The sequence below is a fragment of the Olea europaea genome, chromosome 10, assembly GCF_002742605.1.
Source record: "Olea europaea var. sylvestris chromosome 10, O_europaea_v1, whole genome shotgun sequence".
In the NCBI taxonomy this organism is placed as follows: domain Eukaryota; kingdom Viridiplantae; phylum Streptophyta; class Magnoliopsida; order Lamiales; family Oleaceae; genus Olea; species Olea europaea.
The window spans coordinates 4,711,260-4,729,717 of NC_036246.1; the positions used below are offsets into that span (position 1 = coordinate 4,711,260).

At 31.4% G+C, this 18,458-nt stretch overlaps 1 protein-coding gene across 1 annotated transcript; it reads left to right on the forward strand.

Annotated features, from left to right (window-relative positions):
* The first annotated feature begins 5,613 nt into the window (after positions 1–5,613).
* On the forward strand, positions 5,614–7,620 carry LOC111400957. The gene is made up of 5 exons (XM_023028446.1): positions 5,614–5,767; positions 6,575–6,639; positions 6,740–6,830; positions 7,008–7,219; positions 7,301–7,620. Exons 2-5 carry the CDS (start codon positions 6,584–6,586, stop codon positions 7,347–7,349), a joined length of 408 nt encoding a protein of 135 aa, XP_022884214.1. The 5' UTR covers positions 5,614–5,767; positions 6,575–6,583; the 3' UTR covers positions 7,350–7,620.
* The last annotated feature ends 10,838 nt before the right edge of the window (positions 7,621–18,458 follow it).

Sequence of the window (18,458 nt, forward strand, 5' to 3'; positions counted from 1 at the left end):
TGTTTTGTTCTATAACAAAACATCCATGTGTTCATTTAAGTGTCACCACACTTTAACTTGTGAGATCAGCTACTTACTTCACAAGTAAGAAATGCCACACGTGATGGTCTATCCGTAATAACGATATCCGTATCTCGTCATTACTTACGACCACGGATGATTTAAGATTCAATCAGATGTAATTTGTATCTCACAATCACAACTCATTGTGATTAACAAATTACAAATATTTGAATCTACGGACTCTATTATTTATTTAATTGTCTATTAATTAAATAATAGATCTGCCATTTAATTGTATTAATTATATATAAAAGTATTTATGTCCAAAGTTGATTGGACCTAGGGCATAACACTTACATCTCGTACTATGCATGAACATGTTACTAAAATGAGTAATACTGCAGCATGACTTAAGACTCTTGAAATGACTATGGATGAGAACTTTTTGGTACAATCTATCCTGAGTACAGTCCATTCCATATGAACTATAATACCTTAAAGAACAAATAGAATGTGAATGAATTACATAGTATGCTCGTCCAAGATGAGACAGTGCTTAAGAATCCAGAAACTCGTTCTTTTCATCTTGTAAGTCATCAAGGAGCTAAAAAGAAATATTAAAAAAAAAAACTCAGAAAATACATTAGGCAAGGATCACTAAAGATAAATGAGTCTTTTACTCAAATCCACAATAAGGATTACAAAAAAGATGCGTGCCATTTCTGTCGCAAACTTGGGCATCATAAAAGGAACTACCTGATGGTTCGAAAGTAAAGGTAAGCTTATTTTTTATGTATGTTTCGAATCTAATTGGGCAGAAGTTCCTTATAATGCTTGTTGAATTGATTCCGGATGTACTACTCATATTACCAATACAATGTAGTGATTCTATTCAATTCAAAGTTTAAATCCAAATAAAGAGCTTGCCTCATGGGCAATCAAGTCATAGTTTCAGTTGAAGCCATTAGAACCTATCATTTGATTTTGAATACTGGGTATCATTTAAATTTATTTCAAACTCTTTATGTACCTTCTATATCTCAATTTAGTTTCCTCATCAAAACTTGTTTCTGTTGGATATTCCTGTAATAGTGGAAATCGATGTTTAAGTTTGTTTAAACAAAATCATCTTATCTGATGATGGCTTATATGAATTAAAGCTCAGTAACCTCTTTGTCGAGACTCTTTTAACCTTGGATCATAATGTTGGTACTAAAAATAGTTTTATTGAATAACGATCTGCTAATGTATATCATAAACATTTGGGCTACATATTCAAGGAAATGACAGAAAGATTAGTAAAGATTGAAATCCTCCCTGACTTGAATTTTAGTGATCTTGGAGCTTCTTTGGATTGTATTAAGGGTAAACAAATCAAACATACAAAGAAAAAAGCCACAAGAAGCACATAATTTCTTAAGATAAGGCACAATAATATTTGTGGGCCTTTTGATGTTCCATTCTTTGGTGAAGAAAAGTATTTTATCACTTTTATTAAACTTTTCATGTTATGATTTTGTCTATTTGCTGGATGAAAAATATTTAAGCTATAAATGCTTTAGAGATCTTTGTCAATGAAGTTGAACAGCAATTAGAAAGAAAGGTAAAAATTATTAGATTTAATAGAGTTGGTGAATACTGTGAAATGTATGATGAAATTGGAGAACACTCTGGTCCATTTGCTCAATTTCTTGAAAGACATAGCATCTGTTCTTAATATATTATGTCAGGCACATTAAAATAGAAATGTGTAATGGAAAGGCGTAATCGGACTTTAATAGAAATGGTTGATGTTATGCAATTCTTCTTTACTTATTTCTTTATGGATGTATGAATTAAAGACCGTATGTATTTGTAAAACAGGGTTTCTAGTAAGACAGTTTCAAAGATTCATTTTAAACTTTGGACTAGAACGAAATCCAGTTTAAGAAACCAACATGTTTAGGGTTGCCCGGCAGAAGCAAGAGTTTATGATCCACACGAAAAAATTGGATTCAAGAACATTGAGTAGATTTTTTATTGGTTATCTAGAAAAATTAAAGAGGTATAGATTTTATTGTCCTAACCACAGTACTAGAATTGTTGAAACTAGAAATTAGGTTCACTGAGAATGCGCAAAGTTAGTAAGAGTTTAGAACCATAAAATGTGGAAATACTAGAAGTTAAAGTTAAAGTTTCTCTAACTTCAACTTCTTCTAATGTTGTTGTTCTCCAAATTGTTGACCACTATCACGATTTGCCATAACAACAAATAAAAGATCAAACACTTCACACTAAAGTTGCTACTATTGAACCTACACTAAATGAACAACAAGAAATAGCATTAAGAAGGTTACAAAGACAACATAGACCTGGTATTTTTGATGATTATGTGGTTCACTTACAAGAGTCTGAATTTGACTTAGAAATTGCTGATGACGATCCAGTTTCATTTTCACCTGCCATTGAAAGTGCTAATTCTGATAAGTGGTTACATGCTAAGAAAGATTAGTTGAAATTTATGAAGTTTAATGAAGTCTGAGATCTCGTCGAATTACCTGAATTGTGTAAAATAGTTGAATGTAAATGGGTCTTTAAGACCAAGACGTAACTCTAATGGTAATATTGAACGATATAGAGCTTGACTCGTTGCCAAATGTTTTACTAAAAAAATACGACATTGATTATAATGAGACCTTTTCGTCAGTTTCCAATAAAGATTCACTCAAAATTATAATGGCTTTAGTTGCTCATTATGACTTAGAGCTACGTCAAACAGATGTGAAAACCACATTTCTAAATGGAAATTTCGTTGAAGAAATTTATATGGATCAACTTGAAGGTTTTACAGTTGAAGGAAAGGAACATATGGCGTATAAGTTAAAGAAATCAATGTGCGGACTTAAACATGCTTTTGGTCAATGGTATATATATATAAAGGTTAGTAAAAACAAATTTATATCCTTAATTGTATGTTGATGACATCTTGTTAACTACTGATGATATTAGTTTATTATACGAGACTAAGAGTTTTCTCTGTAAAAACTTTGAAATGAAATATATGGGAGAGGCAACTTATTTGATTGGAATTGAAATGTTTTGAGATATGTCATAAGAATTGTTGAGATTATCTTAGAGAGCATATATCAATAAAGTTTTAAAGAGATTTAAGATGAAAAAATGTTCAACGAGCGTCGTTCCAATTCATAAATGAGATAATTTAGTCTCATGTAATGTCCTAAGAATGAATTGGAACGCAAACGAATGGTAGCTATTCCCTATGCATCTCTTGTTGGGAGCTTAATGTATACTCAGACTTGCACTAGGCCACACATCTATTTTGTTGTCGAAATGCTAGGCAGGTATCAAAGTAACACAGGACTAGATCATTGGAAAGCTATAGAGATAGTATTAGATACTTATAGGGAACGAAAGACCACATGCTCACTTATAGGAGATCTGATAACTTGAAGGTGATTTGGTATTCAGATTTAGACTTCACTAGATGTATAGACACTAAAAAGTCCATATTTGGCTATCTGTTCCTCTTGGTTGGAGGGGCTATATCATGAAAAAAATGTGAAGCGTCATTATATCCACTATAGAAGCTGAGATTATGACATGTTTTGAGGCCATAGTCCAAGAAAATTGGCTGTAGAACTTTATTTCAGGGTTTGAGCAATATTGTCAAGCCATCGAAACTTTAGTGTGACAATTTTACAATAGTCTTCTTTTCAAAGAACAACAAGTACTCTAAATTTGCTAGACAATGGAATTAAATATTTTGTCGTTAAAGAATAAGTTCAAAATAAAAAGTTTGAATCAAGCATATCAGCATCAATCTTATAATTACAGATTCACTAATAAAATGCTTGCCACCAAAGATATTTAACGAACATTTGGAAAGAATGAGCATTGTTGAAAATAATCATTAACGTTATGTAATTTATGTATTCAATACTTTGAGCTCGTTTATATATTATTTTTAAAAAATATTTGTTTTGTCTTAATTATTAGTATATGTACATGAATAGATTATCTAAATGTTGACAAGGATAGTTTTTTCGAAGATATTATTGAAATGCAATTATTGAACTTCTTCTTACATATCATGTTAAGTGATGATAATATCTTAGTACATGGAAGGAATTACTCCAAAATGATGCTCTAAAATCGCTATGACTCTTATTTATCTTTATTTAAAAATGATATATTAAGTGATCAATATACAAGGATTTTTAACTTATGACATGCCTTTTAGTTTATAGACCATGTAACAAAACGATATTACAGGGGCCAAATAGGAGAATGTAAGACCAGTTAATATGGTCCAGATAATATTATTAAAGAATCAATTGAATTGGTTTACATGCTAAAATTTAATTGATCTATTGAGAAGTGGCACTTTCATAACTTTCCATTTTGATAGAAAGTAAATAGTTTTTTAAGTTTCATGAGAATCTGTCTCTTTTTACCTATAAGCGTGAATGAAATATCTCAAATTAATTAAGTTCAATTACAAAGAAGAAAAGAGAGAATTGTTTCTTGGTTTTCTCGTTTATCTTATTTTGTTTGTCTAAAGTTTTCAATTAAATTGTTACGGATCAAAGTATGTTTATTGATCAATGATTTATATGTGAAAATCATAGAAATTTAAAATTTTGGTATTATGCTTAGCCCTCGTTTGGCCTCCATTAATTTTGATTATAATGGGGGAATAATATTTTTTTTAAATGGATGGTTATAAAAGAATTAAAATTTTCGATTTACATGTAATATTATTTTATTGAAGATTGTGTGGTTGAAAATAGAAGAGGAAAAAATTTAATTTAATTTGATGAGATTTAATGGACGCTAAAAGAGGGCTTAATTGCTTACAAATGAATCATACTAATTTAAGGAGGATGATACACATGAATATTTTTAGTGTGGAAATTATATCAATCGTTATATTTCTATAAAAACAATTTTAAAAAAAGGTAAATAAATGAATAATCTTCTACTTCATAAGCCACATCAATAAATAGCTATAGCTATTTTCATGACGGCCTCCGGCAACTATTGTCACCTTCCCCATCCATTTCTTCCCCTTGTTTCACGAGAAACAAGGGGAAAACACCTCTTTCGTGCTCGGTAAAATGAGATTAAGGATTGGGTTCCTCTAGTTTTGTGGAAATAATTTTTAGAGATTATAAAGATTATTGAGAATTATTCCACGTACATGAACAAATTGAAAATACATGATCTAGTGATCGAAATGTGGGTCTTTTTTTTTTTTTTTTTAATTGAGTTTTGGAAAGGACCTATCTACACCAAGATTGAAGGTTTGAAGAATCTAAATTGAAAATAAATTTATTGAGGACTCAATTGATATTGTAGTGAATATAGAGGGACTCAAGTGCTATTATTGTGAATTTATAGGGACTCTAGTTGCATATCTGCCTTTTTATGTTTTACAGTTGAAACTTCACGTTTAATTGACAATATTTTTTTTTTATAGAAAATTTATTTTTTATCCAAATTCCTATTTTTGAGATATTTGACTGACTTTTTATTATGGAAAATATTTGACTGACTGACTAGCGGAAGTCAAATTTTATTTTGTAGGTAATTCAAACTTTCCAAAATTCTAATTGATCAACTCTTCTATTTCCTTTCGGTACCTTCTCTCTCTCATCGCTACCCGTGTACAAAATCATTGCCATCTCTCATTAACTCACACAGCGGAACCAGTGGGAAGAAACCAAACACCCAAACGAATCACCGCTTCCATATTCTCCTCCAGGTTATTCACTTCAAACTTATCGATTAAGGTTTGTTTAACAATCAAACCAACTTGTTTAATTTGATCATGTTTATACTTCATGGTTAGATTGAGTACATATGATACTTCTTTAATCACTGTTGCTGTTTCTCATTGTTTAACAATTGGTTGTTCTTTTAATGGGTACCTCATTATTTCAATTCGTAGATTCCAATTTTTTTGTGAAGTGGTGACATTTGAAGGTGGGAATTCACTGATTTGAGACTTGAGCGATTCGACATATTACTCATGGGGTTTTTTTTCGGTTAATAGTTACTGTTTTGATTGGTGGGAATTTACTGATTTGAGTCCCCCTTTCGAGAATCTTAAAATTGAGAGGTGCGGGTGTGTTGGACATACAGAGAATCCTGAAATTGATTTTGCAAATTAGGTAAATATACTTATTTGTATCCATTAGTATTAATTTTGCTCGAATTTTCGATTTTCTGGGGGAAAATTATGTTTATCAGATCCTTCTTCTCCTCCTTTTTTTTGGAGGTTCTATAAAGAATTACTCAGGGTTAGAACCATGCTTTTTTGCTTTGACCAATTTTTTTGAAAAATTATCATTATCCAATTAGATGATTTTTATAATGGTTTGTTATGTTATTTTTGTGTGTAAATTTAATTTCTAAGTGATTATTAAATTTTTTCCCCCCTGATCAAGGGGATTTATTATGTCGTTTTTGTTTTACCTTTGAAGGTTCTCCTTGTGTGTGATTTTTGAAGTGGGTTTCCTTCAAAATATATTTTCTTTGTATTTGATTTTAATGTTACACTTTCTTACAGGTTATAAAAATGTTGTTATCAAGGAAAACTATCCTTAGAAAAGCTCACAAGAAGTGTGCACGACCGTGAGTTAATTATCTCGTGTTTTACTCTGTTTTTGGTCCCTGCCTTTTACATGCGCTGTTTTTGAGCCTATTTTAGTCTGACATAAGTTCGTTATACCAGGTATTTGAGAAGAAATTTTGGGCTTCTTATATGGCACACGGGTTGTGCAATGAGCGCACATGCCTATCTTCAAAATATGCATACTCTACAGGTAAATTTTCAAACCCAATGTTTAATTTTGACACGATTAATGAGATGAGATGGTTACCAAGAGACTCCATATACTTTATGATGTGATGCTCCTATAGAAAATTGTTACTTTGTCGTGGCCAACACCTCACATTTTGCCATCCCTAGATTGTATTTTAAGTCTATTTGTCTGATGCAGAAATTTGAAGAGTTGGATGAGTTACATGCCCAGGTGGAAGAGCTAAGTCCTGAGATGGAAGAGATAAATGATGACATAGATGCCAAGTGGGAAGAGATAGATGCCAAGAGGAAAGTGATAGAGACCAAGTGGGAAGAGGTAGGTGCCATGCACAAAGAGATCATTGCCAAGCTTGAAGCCCGTAAAAGCAGAGGAAAAGAATACAAGGATAGGTAACCTGATATTTGATTGAACCTTATTCAAGATGTTTCATTTTTAAATCAAATATTTACAGTATTATAATGTCTTTGCAGAGAGAGAAGGAAAAGGCGAACCTGGATGAGTTTACTGATGGAGTCCTAGGGAAAGGGGAGCTGCTAGACATCGACATAGTAATAAGAACAATAAAGTAATTTGCCTGCATTATGGTAACTTAAGGTTTATTATTATGTCGTGTTAATTCAACTTATTAGTTTATTGCTCTGGAGCGTTATTCTTCAAAAGTATATATTAGTGTTAGATTTACTTACATGATCTCTTATTTTGAAAAATCTGGTTGCTTAACAATTCTTCTGGGGTGAAATCTGGTACTTAGGTTGCGCAACCTAAGGTGCAAAAAATCTCTGCTTTTACACTTTACTTGTTCAATACTTCCTTAATTTGATTCTTTTTAGATAATCATATGATATAAAATTGTGAAACTGTCATTCTACTTCATAGATTGACTTGATTCAAGGGAATTGGACTCAAGGGTAATATTAACTTCTTATTCACTTTCCTTAACCCATCACAGTTCACTATGCTTCTGTAGTCCGTCCACTTGTAATGTGGATCTTTTAGGACTCTCGACATAGTTTGCAGGGTTTGAGTATGAATCCTGAAATTCCAAATGAATGGTTAGTTTAAATTTTGAAGAAAGAGGATATGGATCTGTTGACGTCTAAATTGTGTGCATTGAGTGAGTCGTTAGCAAAGAGCACTTTACCTTATTTGCTTACACCATGCTCAAAGCTTACTGTTCAGGGGTTATGAGAATTTATGAATGAAGTTGAGTTGGAGTTTATTTCACTAAGGGGCCTCTCTTCATGACTTCATTGAGCTTTTCGGTTTGTTTATTTAAATAACTTTATAGTTGATAATTCCAAATTGACTTATTAGTATACTTAAAATTTTGGCCTCTGTCGATTACTTAAAATTGATATCTTGAATATCTTTGCTTGCACTGTAGTAACTTAAGAAGTATTATTATTTCTTGTTGATTCAAATTATTATAATATTGCTTTTTCTTCTAAATTATTTTTTATCATGTTTTATTTAGAGCTTGTTTGGGAATTATTTTTTCCTCCAAAAAATTGATTTTGTGACCGTTATTTCACTATTTCAACCATCATATTTGACTTATTCTCTCACAGGTAAACCCCACTTTTCTCCTAGCGGTCAAAAAATCAATTCTTAAAATCACTTCCAAACATGCTCTTAATGTTAGAGTTTTGATAATCTCTTATTATGGAAAATCTGGTTGCTTTACATATGCTGTAGATTCTATTAACTTTATTTAAGATTTCGAAAAAAACTCTTTGGTTTTACTTGTTCAATTCTTAATTTGATTCTTTTCAAAAAATCATAATATGATATAAAATTATGAAACGGTGGTTTGACTTCATAAATTGAATTGAAAGAAGTTGGATTGAGGGTGCCTTGGAAAATGTTCAAATTGTGATACTGTGTTAGGGCATATTAATATATAACCATCACAGTTTATTGTTTGTGTTCTTCTTTCGTTCCCTTTTTCTTGTGTTGTAAAAGAATGATGATTAATCTAAAATTTGTTCAATATTGTCATGTTCATTGAGATATCAATTTCAATATATCCTTTTGATGTTGTCTTGTAAAAGAAGACTCGTTGTAATGTGATCGATCCAAGAATGTTATTGAGTTAGGGTGATTGTTGACCGTCGATCTTGAACGACCGCAACAACAAGTATATATCTGTGTGTGTGTGTGTGTGTGTGTGTGTGTGTGGTTAAAAAGTAAGGAAAAACTTTGAAGTGATGTAAAAAATATTTTATCGTGTGAATGTATGGTTAAAAATATGTATAAGAGATAACGAGTTTTAAAATAAAAGAAGAGTCAAACATTTTTGTTTGTGACATTTCTTAAAACTCATTTTTTTTAAATTTAATTTTGACACATTTTATGGGATTTGTAATTTTTATCAACACCATTTTATATTAAAATTTGCTAAAAATTTAATTTATCTCCACACGATATAAATGTTACTTCATCAAAGGGCTTCTATAAATCTTCAATAACAATTAATCAAGCTTTTAAAATAAGATGCATGTCGTATAAGGCACTCGAGTTGAATAAGTACTGAGTGCGGAATTACGTATTCCGTGGTTATGATGAGTCAATAATATATATAAAGAAACAATAATATATTCAAAACAATTTTAGCAGTTTCTGATTGTAGGAGGGGAAAATGTTAATCTTTTTGTTTTCAGAATATACTAGTTTTTGCATATAATATGATTTTGGGTATTTACCTACTACTGTAATCTATCCTTTTAATGCCTAATGTATAATTTGATTTTAGGCAATACAAGTTATTTTGTGTTGTTTTCAAACGTAGTACAAATCATAAATGAGGTTAAAAGGGAGTGGAGAAATTCAAGAAATAATGAACTTTGTTATAGGTACAGAATTTTTTAAATAGAAAAATTCAAGAAACAATACTTGAAGTTGGAGAAGAGCACTGGCGTCCTCTATGGTTTTCATCAGTTTGCTATTAAAATATCCGTGTTGGATGTTGTCAATGTGTAAGCTTTTTTAGGAAAATGAAATACTGTTATTGAAACACTTATTGCCATATTTTATACTATTCAAACAACGACACCCATAATTGGTTCAGCTACAGGGAAGACGGAGTTAAAGCAATCAATAGAACGAGTAACAACTTTCTGCAAATGTTTACAACCAACACGAGATTTCCCACATATTTTTCAGACCCATCTCAACACCAAGTCCATACAAAATGCAAAAATAATTTCAGTGGAACCATCGAAAAAGATCTTTTTAAACTTCTTGAATGTGTAAGCAAGCAAACCGTCTAAACTTGCCTGGTGAAAAATGACAATCCTCTCAAGTTCTAGGAGCCCTGCCAATTTATTCAGACCACAATGAAGGTTGTTGCACAATTTCATCAAATGCTTGATGTAGGTAATTTACCATTAATATAGTTCAAATCACGGTCGTGATCTAACGAACAATTGATTACTATATCCAGCCGTTCGGATTTGGGGATCCTTACACTCTTTTCGCTAATTGAATCGATTATGGGTTACGGTGTGTGAGGTGAAATTGGAGGATTTCATAATCCTCTTTTCTCCTTTTAAGAAAATGGTTTTAGAGGTGTGTTTGCAGATGTGTCGATGAGTTGGCGAGATAGTTATTATTAGGTGGGATTTTAACTGGCTTATTTTTCCGTCATTCATATAGTCATGTCTAGTAACTGATTCCATCGGGTCAGTGATTAAGTTGGACGGAGCAAGGTTCGGTGGTTAATGGGACAATTGATGAAGTTCGACAAGTAGGCTATAATATAGTGCAAAGTTTAGCAGCCAATAAAACATTTAATTTGACTTATTAGTATACTTAATATTTTGGCCTCTATCGATTACCCAAAGTTGCCATCTAAGATGGCCTATCAAATTGCCGTTCTTTGCTACAAAATTGAATTGATGACTATGGTTCCTAACTTGCTTAGTCTATGTTTGGCCCTTATTTTTTCAAAAACTCATTTTTCCGAAACTCATTCTCAATTCAATCCACCAACAGCAAGTCAGCAACTATAATTTCCACTTACAACCCAACTCAATTTTAACTCAATAACCATTGCTCAACTCAATTTCAACTACAATTTCAACTCAGCAACTACATATCCCCAATTCAACTCATTGCCCAACTTTAGTGCTCCACCAATAGCATCCATTTGGCCCATTTCCTACTATTTACACAAACAATTCTCTCAGCTCAGGCATTCGAAAAACTAGGAAAAAGACACAAGTATGTTTACTCATATTCATTGTATTTCTCGTTTAGTTTTATTTGTGCAGAATTGTAATCATAATCAAGTTTACGATGCTTCATTTAATAATATGCAGCATGTTAAAAGGATATTTTCAAAAGCTTTCTTCTAATATGCATAAAATTGGTACAGACTGCCGCTCAAATAGAGACTTGGATACATCGAGAGTTGATCAGCAGTGCTAGATCTCACGGATGCCGGATAGAGATGAAATGAAAGGGAGTTATGACAGGGAAATTGGAGTCAGAATTGGGTAACGCAAGTTTGAATTGGGTTCTATTTGTGACTGATTGGGCTCTCAATAATTTGGACGGTTTGTGGGCTTCTATTATTAAAAATAAAAATAAAACAAAAAAAAATCAAATTTTAGAAAATTGTTGGGTCACGTGCCCCCACCATACCCACTGTCCGTCTGCCCCTGTGCAATGCATGGAAATGTGTATGTTTTAAGGTAGTGTGTTTTGTGTTAAAAATTGACAAGTTATGTGCGTTGAATAAGATTGTGGGGGGAGTAAAGAGGCTATTTCGCTACTCTGTAAGGAAGTTAGAGAAAAGAACAAAATATTTCCAAATAATTAACTTGCTGTTATTTAAGTTCTCGAGTATTCTCACACAATTTTCAATAAAAGATGTTTGCTATACAAAATGAATAATTCTAAATGTACATAATTTGGTTTACCTACTCTCACAAGTACATGGACCCCGCGTGAATAAAATAATCCCAACATGTGGTCCCACACCCCTATTGTGAGTAGGGATGTGGGCCGAGCCAGCTCGGCTCGTCAAAGCTCGGCTCATGGGGTGCTCGGGCTTGTCAAAGACGAGCTCGAGCTCGAGCTCGAGCCGAGCGGGGGGTCGATTCCAACGAGCCGAGCCCGCTCGGCTCGTCGAGCTCGACGAGCGGCTTGTGGGCCGAGCCCACGAGTCGGCTCGTCCAAAAAAGTGGAAAAAATTAAATTTTTATCAATAAAAATTGAAAAATTTGCAAAAAAAAAAAAAAATCACGAGCTCGCGAGCCGCTCGTTTGCTCCTCGGCCCGAATCACGAGCTCGCGAGCCGCTCGTTTGCTCGACTCGGCCCGACCCACTAGCTCGCCCACAAGCAACGAGCCGAGCCCGAGCTCGGCTCGCCGGCGAGCCCAAGTCGAGCTCGTAGGTTAACGAGTCGAGCCGATTCGGTTCGGCCCACTGCCACCCCTAATTGTGAGTGTATGTAAAGCGTTATGTAAAAAAAGTTCAGTACATCTAGCATGATCCAAAAGTAGGATGACTTGAAGTCCTCTCGTTTTGGTATAACCAATTATATTTATATCAATATGTTCAATAATTAATAATGTAGACTAACATGGAGCAAAGTGATAGTTCAAGGACCATATTGCAATTATCCAAAATATGGTCCGAAAGACAAATCAAGGAAGTGAATGAGCTAAGTACCAATTTGGTGACATTATGAGATGATGGAAATAAAAGAAACAAGCGAAAACAGACTAAAGTTGAAGAAACTGAAAGTTCAAGGACCAAGTTGCAAATAATTCATAGATGAGACGGGCAATGGGAATGAAGATTCAAGAGTGTTAGAGGTCAATCGGATGAGGAAAGGAGTCAAAGAGGTGAAATATGATCAAAGTATTATCAAGTATCAACTTTCAGGTGAAAAACGCTCGTGATTTTTAGTCTCTACTTGAGATCCATTTTTGGGATCGTAAACATCAGAATTTGAGAAAGCCTATCTATCAAAAGTGTAGATCTTTGAGTTTTCTTCTCAATTCACTTTGAATCACTTCAATCGGAGATCGGAAAAAAAGTTTATGATCAAAATACTAAAAACTATCCGGCGGAAAGAATCGTATAACTATGCGGTCGCATGGTAGAAACCTCTACGCGGTCGCATAGAGGCCTCCCGAGAAATTTTTCCCAAATTTTTTTTACTCTATGCAACCACATAAAAATGTACTATGCGGTCGCATAGGTATATTCTGGGGGCCGGTTCTGCAGTTTTCTTATACGACTGAAACTCTTTTGGTAACCTAATTTTCACACGATATCAATACCAAAAGACGTCCAAAAAGAGGTAGAATGTAATTGGAGGCAGAAAAATACTTCTTAGAGAGGATTTTGAGCCAAGAACGAAGATTGGCACGAAGAGCTTCAAGATTTCATAACTCGGTGATGCCTTTCATTCAAAACCTAATGTATTTTGTTATTTTAACTATGTTAGGCTAGATTCTCATGTGATAGGAGATTGATGTACCATTTAATTTGATTTTTAATTTTCTAGTTTTGCAATTTGACATTCAGACATATTTCTATTGTTTTGAATGATTTATATACAATTATTGTTTCAGCAATTAAGGGCCCGTAATTGTGTGAGTTTGGGTGATTTATTCTTGCATTCGAGAGAATTGAAATAAGTTCGACATAATATAATTCATTGTAGAGTCCGATAAGAGATAGAAATATACCGCTATGCCTTACGTGAATCTTTAAATGTTCATAAAATCGCATGCCTTTTTACATATGCACTTGTCATAAAAATATAGGTCGGTGGTATGTAGAAATATGTTTGATACATTTCCAGAGAGAGTATTGGATAGATTTAGGAACATTGATTCGTCACAATTGAAGTGTGTTGTCACATTGTGGAACTATGATTTTAAAGTGATAATTGCATGGGAAATTGTGATCCTAATGTGTTTAATTTCTATTTATTACAACAAACGTGCGTTCTCAACATTTAATTTCATTCTAGAGTGTTAAAAAATATTGTTTTACATATTTAATTTAATTCAATCATAAAAATTGCATAATTAGGGTTTTCTTTCCAAAATTAGGGTTTACATTAGGTTCACATTCACTTTAATAATTTAGTTCGGTTAAGGCGATAATAGATAAAATTGAACGAATCAATCTTTGTGGGACGATATTCGGACTCATTTAATCCACTTTATTACTTGTTAACGAACCGTACACTTGCGGTAGTTTTAAATCGAAAGAAATAATTTCGTGAACAATTTTTTGGCAACGTTGCCGGGGATTGCGTTTAGTTTAATTTTATTTCTTGATGCACTAATTCGAACTTCAATTTTTATTTTTCTAGTATAATTTTGTTTTTATTTTAGGTTAATATCCCTCATTTGTGTTTTAGTTATTTAAATTGTTTGAATCTCAGTGCTCGTACTGGTTTTGTTTCTCAGATTTGCATGCCACGATCGATTGGAGGAGAATTGATTCTAGTTGATCTTGAAATCAAGCACACTTTTCATCGACTACAAAGAGATCACTAAGAAGCACAAGTACAAATGACTAACGAACTAAATAATCCTATTATTCAAATTAATGAAGGAGAGACAATGGACGAAGGAAATGAGATTCTGGGAGATTTCTTAACTCCTCAAGTAATTCAAAGTTTTTTTTCACGATAAGTCGAAGAATTCTTAGTATTCTTTAAGGTAATTGACACAATATCCCTAATGTTTGCATATTTTATGAAATGCCCCTCTAACTTTTCGTTTGGCACAAAACCCCTCTAAACTAGCCAAACCTTGCGAAATACCCCCTCTCATCTACATCTATTAATTTATCCTTTAAAACTAGTTTAGATGGCCAAAATGAATAAAAACGCAAAGGGCATTTGCATCTCTTCAACTTCATATATTCACTTGAGACCGTGATTGTTTAAAAAATAAAGTGAAAAAGGACCTAATAGAAGAAATCAACATAGAAACCCTAATATTCCACCAAAAAATCCAAATCTGTCACTCAATTTTCACATTTTTGTAAATAGGAGAAGTCTCTACACGCCATTGTATTGAAAATTCCACATAGATAAGTATCACTGTTAAGACAAAACAATTTATATTTGATGTGTCTCTAAAATAAATTTGCTATTGATTAAGGTCTATTTTGTTGGTGTTCGATTTCTATTCTTAGATGAAGCAAGGTTTGCTGGTATCAATGGAGAATTTGTGTTTTGATGTTTTCTCATGTGGTCCATGTTTTGATTTGATTTTTGCACAAAGTTAACAATTTTTAGGGGAGGAAAACCCCCCTAAATAGAATTAAATCGAGTCAAAAATCGAAATGAAACCTAACCGAATTGAATTGAACAATTCTTTTTAAGTTAAATACCAAAAATTGTATCAAAATTGAAAATCGGCTGGCTTTTTGCTATTCTCGATTCTAGATTAAGAATTAAAGAACTAAATTTATTAAAATTGCAATCTAGATCTGTATTAAAAATCAATAGAGCCAAACAATATTGCTTAGAAATCAATGATATCGAAGTGCTGGAACCACTAATTTTTCTTGGACTTCACTTGGTGATGAAATTTGAACCTCATTCAAATCTATATGAGGTACCGAACTCACATTTGCAGCACCCCTTTCACTCTCTATTTTCGAAGACTTTCTCAAAGCTGTGACAAGAAACTCGCAACATTTACCACTCAACAAAAGCACAAACTTTTGATGACGGGGGGGGGGGGGGGGGGGGGGCTTTGGAACTATTTAGGGTCTGGAAGTGAAGTGGGTAGGATGTGACGTGTGTTAATTAATTTAATTTTATAATTTTATTATTGATATTTAGAATTTTATTTAAATCTTATTTTTGGAAAAAAAAAGTACTCTTATTATGAATTGAGATCTTAAAAATTCTTAAGGTGTGTTAGATTGCAAGTATGCGATTTATAGGGAAAGAAAATAAATTTCAGGCAATTAAATTGTCTAGAAATTATCCATGAAAAATGTCAATTAAATGAGTATGATTGATTTTATTCTTAACGTAGAAAATGATATACTTGTTCATTTTTTATTTGTAGGTGGATAGGGGAGAGAGCAGGTAGATGAGAGAGAAATAGGGAGTGAATTACCTGAAAAATAAAAATATATTCTCTCTAAAAAAATATTTTTCTTCTTTTAAAAGAAAAAATATGGTCAATTGGCTAAAAGTAAGAAAATATTTTTCATTTAAAAAAAATCAATCCAATAGCACAAAAGTAGAAATTTTGTTGAAAAAATGATTTTTTCATGAAAATATCAATTGTAATTTCCATTTTATTATTATTTTTTGCTATGGAAACTGAGCCAAAGTTCTTTCATTGGCTGCTTCTTTCGTACTGAATCAAGCTTTGACACAAAAAATATTAACAAAAAAGTTTACTAATGGGTTCAACATTCATTGGGCTTATTAGACTATCAGATGCGTGGCATTATTTAATTTTTAATAACAGCTCTTTAGAATATTCTTTTTATAATAATTTTTTTATAATTCTTGCTAAGTTTTGAAAAGTTAGGGACAACTGCTATTCTCCCTAACTTTTTTTTGAATTCATTTAAATATATTTTTAGAACTTTAATTTATAATCAATAAGAGCTTAAACTAATCTTATTTTTTACAATTTTTATTTTAAATTTATTTTAATATTTATTTTTCAGAATTTTATACTTTTTATATTTATATATATGTTTTTATAAAATTTAATTTTTTTTATTTTAAATCTTTCTTGGAAATTTTATTTTTTAATTTTTTAATTTTTTTTTAGATTTTCTAGTTTTTAGATAATAAAATTTATTTTAAATGCATAGGGTTAATTTGTTTTGCGTTTAAGTTTTCGATTTTTATTTTTTATTTCATTTTTAATTTTCTATTTTGATGGTCAGTTTTAAGCCCTTGTTGACCCTTTTCTTTAGAGAAATATGTTTTGTAATAATGATTATTTGAAAAATGTGTGGTTAAAAGATTAAAAAAACTTTTCAATTTATGTATAAAAATAGTTTATTGAAGAATTTATGGTTGGAAACGAGTTTTGAAAAAAATGAAACCCAAACAAGAGCTAAGGTTGCTGATTACATAATTGATTTATTATTCTAGATAACTATTTCTTAAAACGAAAAATTGAAAAACACCTTTGATATGAAATTAAAAAAAGAAGAAGCATATTTTATACCGTAAAATTTGAATCTGACCATATTTTTTCGCTGCAAGGGTAAAATAACTAACAAGATCTTGAACTAAATCTATTTTTCCTTTTTATTTATAATTTTATTATTCTAGAATTTTTTTTTAGGCACAAAAATAGAGTGGAAATTGAAGGCTGTCATAATATAGGTGCGCTTCATATTCGTCCGGAGTTGACCCCATAAATTTTTTCAAGAAATATTAGATTTTAGATTTCTATTTTTATTTTAAAAAAATTTTAGAATATATTTTTTATATTAAAAAATATATTTATCAGACTTTTTTCATAATAATAGTTTTAATCAATTTAAATAGAATTGTATTTAAACACTTTTTTCAAATATTTTGAGTGTTTTTCACGTTTTTACGCTCAAATGTCAAAAATAAATTCTGAGTTTTATATTATAGATTTAACATTAGTTTCAAAAATGTCAGATTAAACAAATTTTGGATATTTTTCAAAATTAAAAACAGTTTTAAAACAAGAAACAAATGCATCCTTAAGAATTTTATAAAGCAAATAAACAGGGAAAAGAAGGAAGATTATAGATTATCAAAGAAAGGTGTTCGTTTTTTTTTTTTTCTTTTTTAATGCAAAGTGGTATATTCAACTTGCAATAATATCTTTCATAACCTTACACGATGTGCTAATATCCTTTCCCATACGATTTCGAGTTGATTTCTTATGAAATGTTTAATCTTTTTTGCTTGATATGGTTCGATTGTTTATTATGAAATGTGATACAAATTATTTAGCCAGGTTTGAACCCCCATTATCTAAAAATACTTTTTTCTCGAACTCATTTTTAACCACATTTTTCAATAAAATAATATGCACGTAAACTCAAAATTTTTTCCTATTTTTTAATCACAATCTCATATAAATCACTATTACAAAATTCATTATTTGTTATAAATGGGGCTCAAAGCAAAACTTAATATTAAAATTGCTTTGAGATTGAATAGTATGTACCTCACTATTTGTCATCAAAAGTACTATTGCTCAATATTTGTAATAACGAGAGAAAATAAATAGTCTGTCTTTGAAAAAGGAAATAATGATCCCAATCAACGATGATTGCGGTCAACTTTTCAGCAAAGGTAATTTATGTTAAAAAAAAAAAATTCCGATTTTTTTGAATTTCTTTCCATGCAAAATGGTTAATTTTTCTACTTAAAAAAATGAAAAATCTGTAAAAACTGTGTCAAGTTCTTTCACTTGCTTCTTCTTTCCTATTTGATCAAGCTTTGGGAACAAAAACATCTACAAAAAGCTTACCAATCGTTGATTGGGCTTAGACTATCACATGCGAAAGATTATTTAATTTTTTTTTAAGTAACTACTTTTGATTATATTTTTTTTGATAATAACTATTAAATGTGGTTAATGTATATATCTTCTAGGTCTCTACTAAATCGATTCCTTAAAA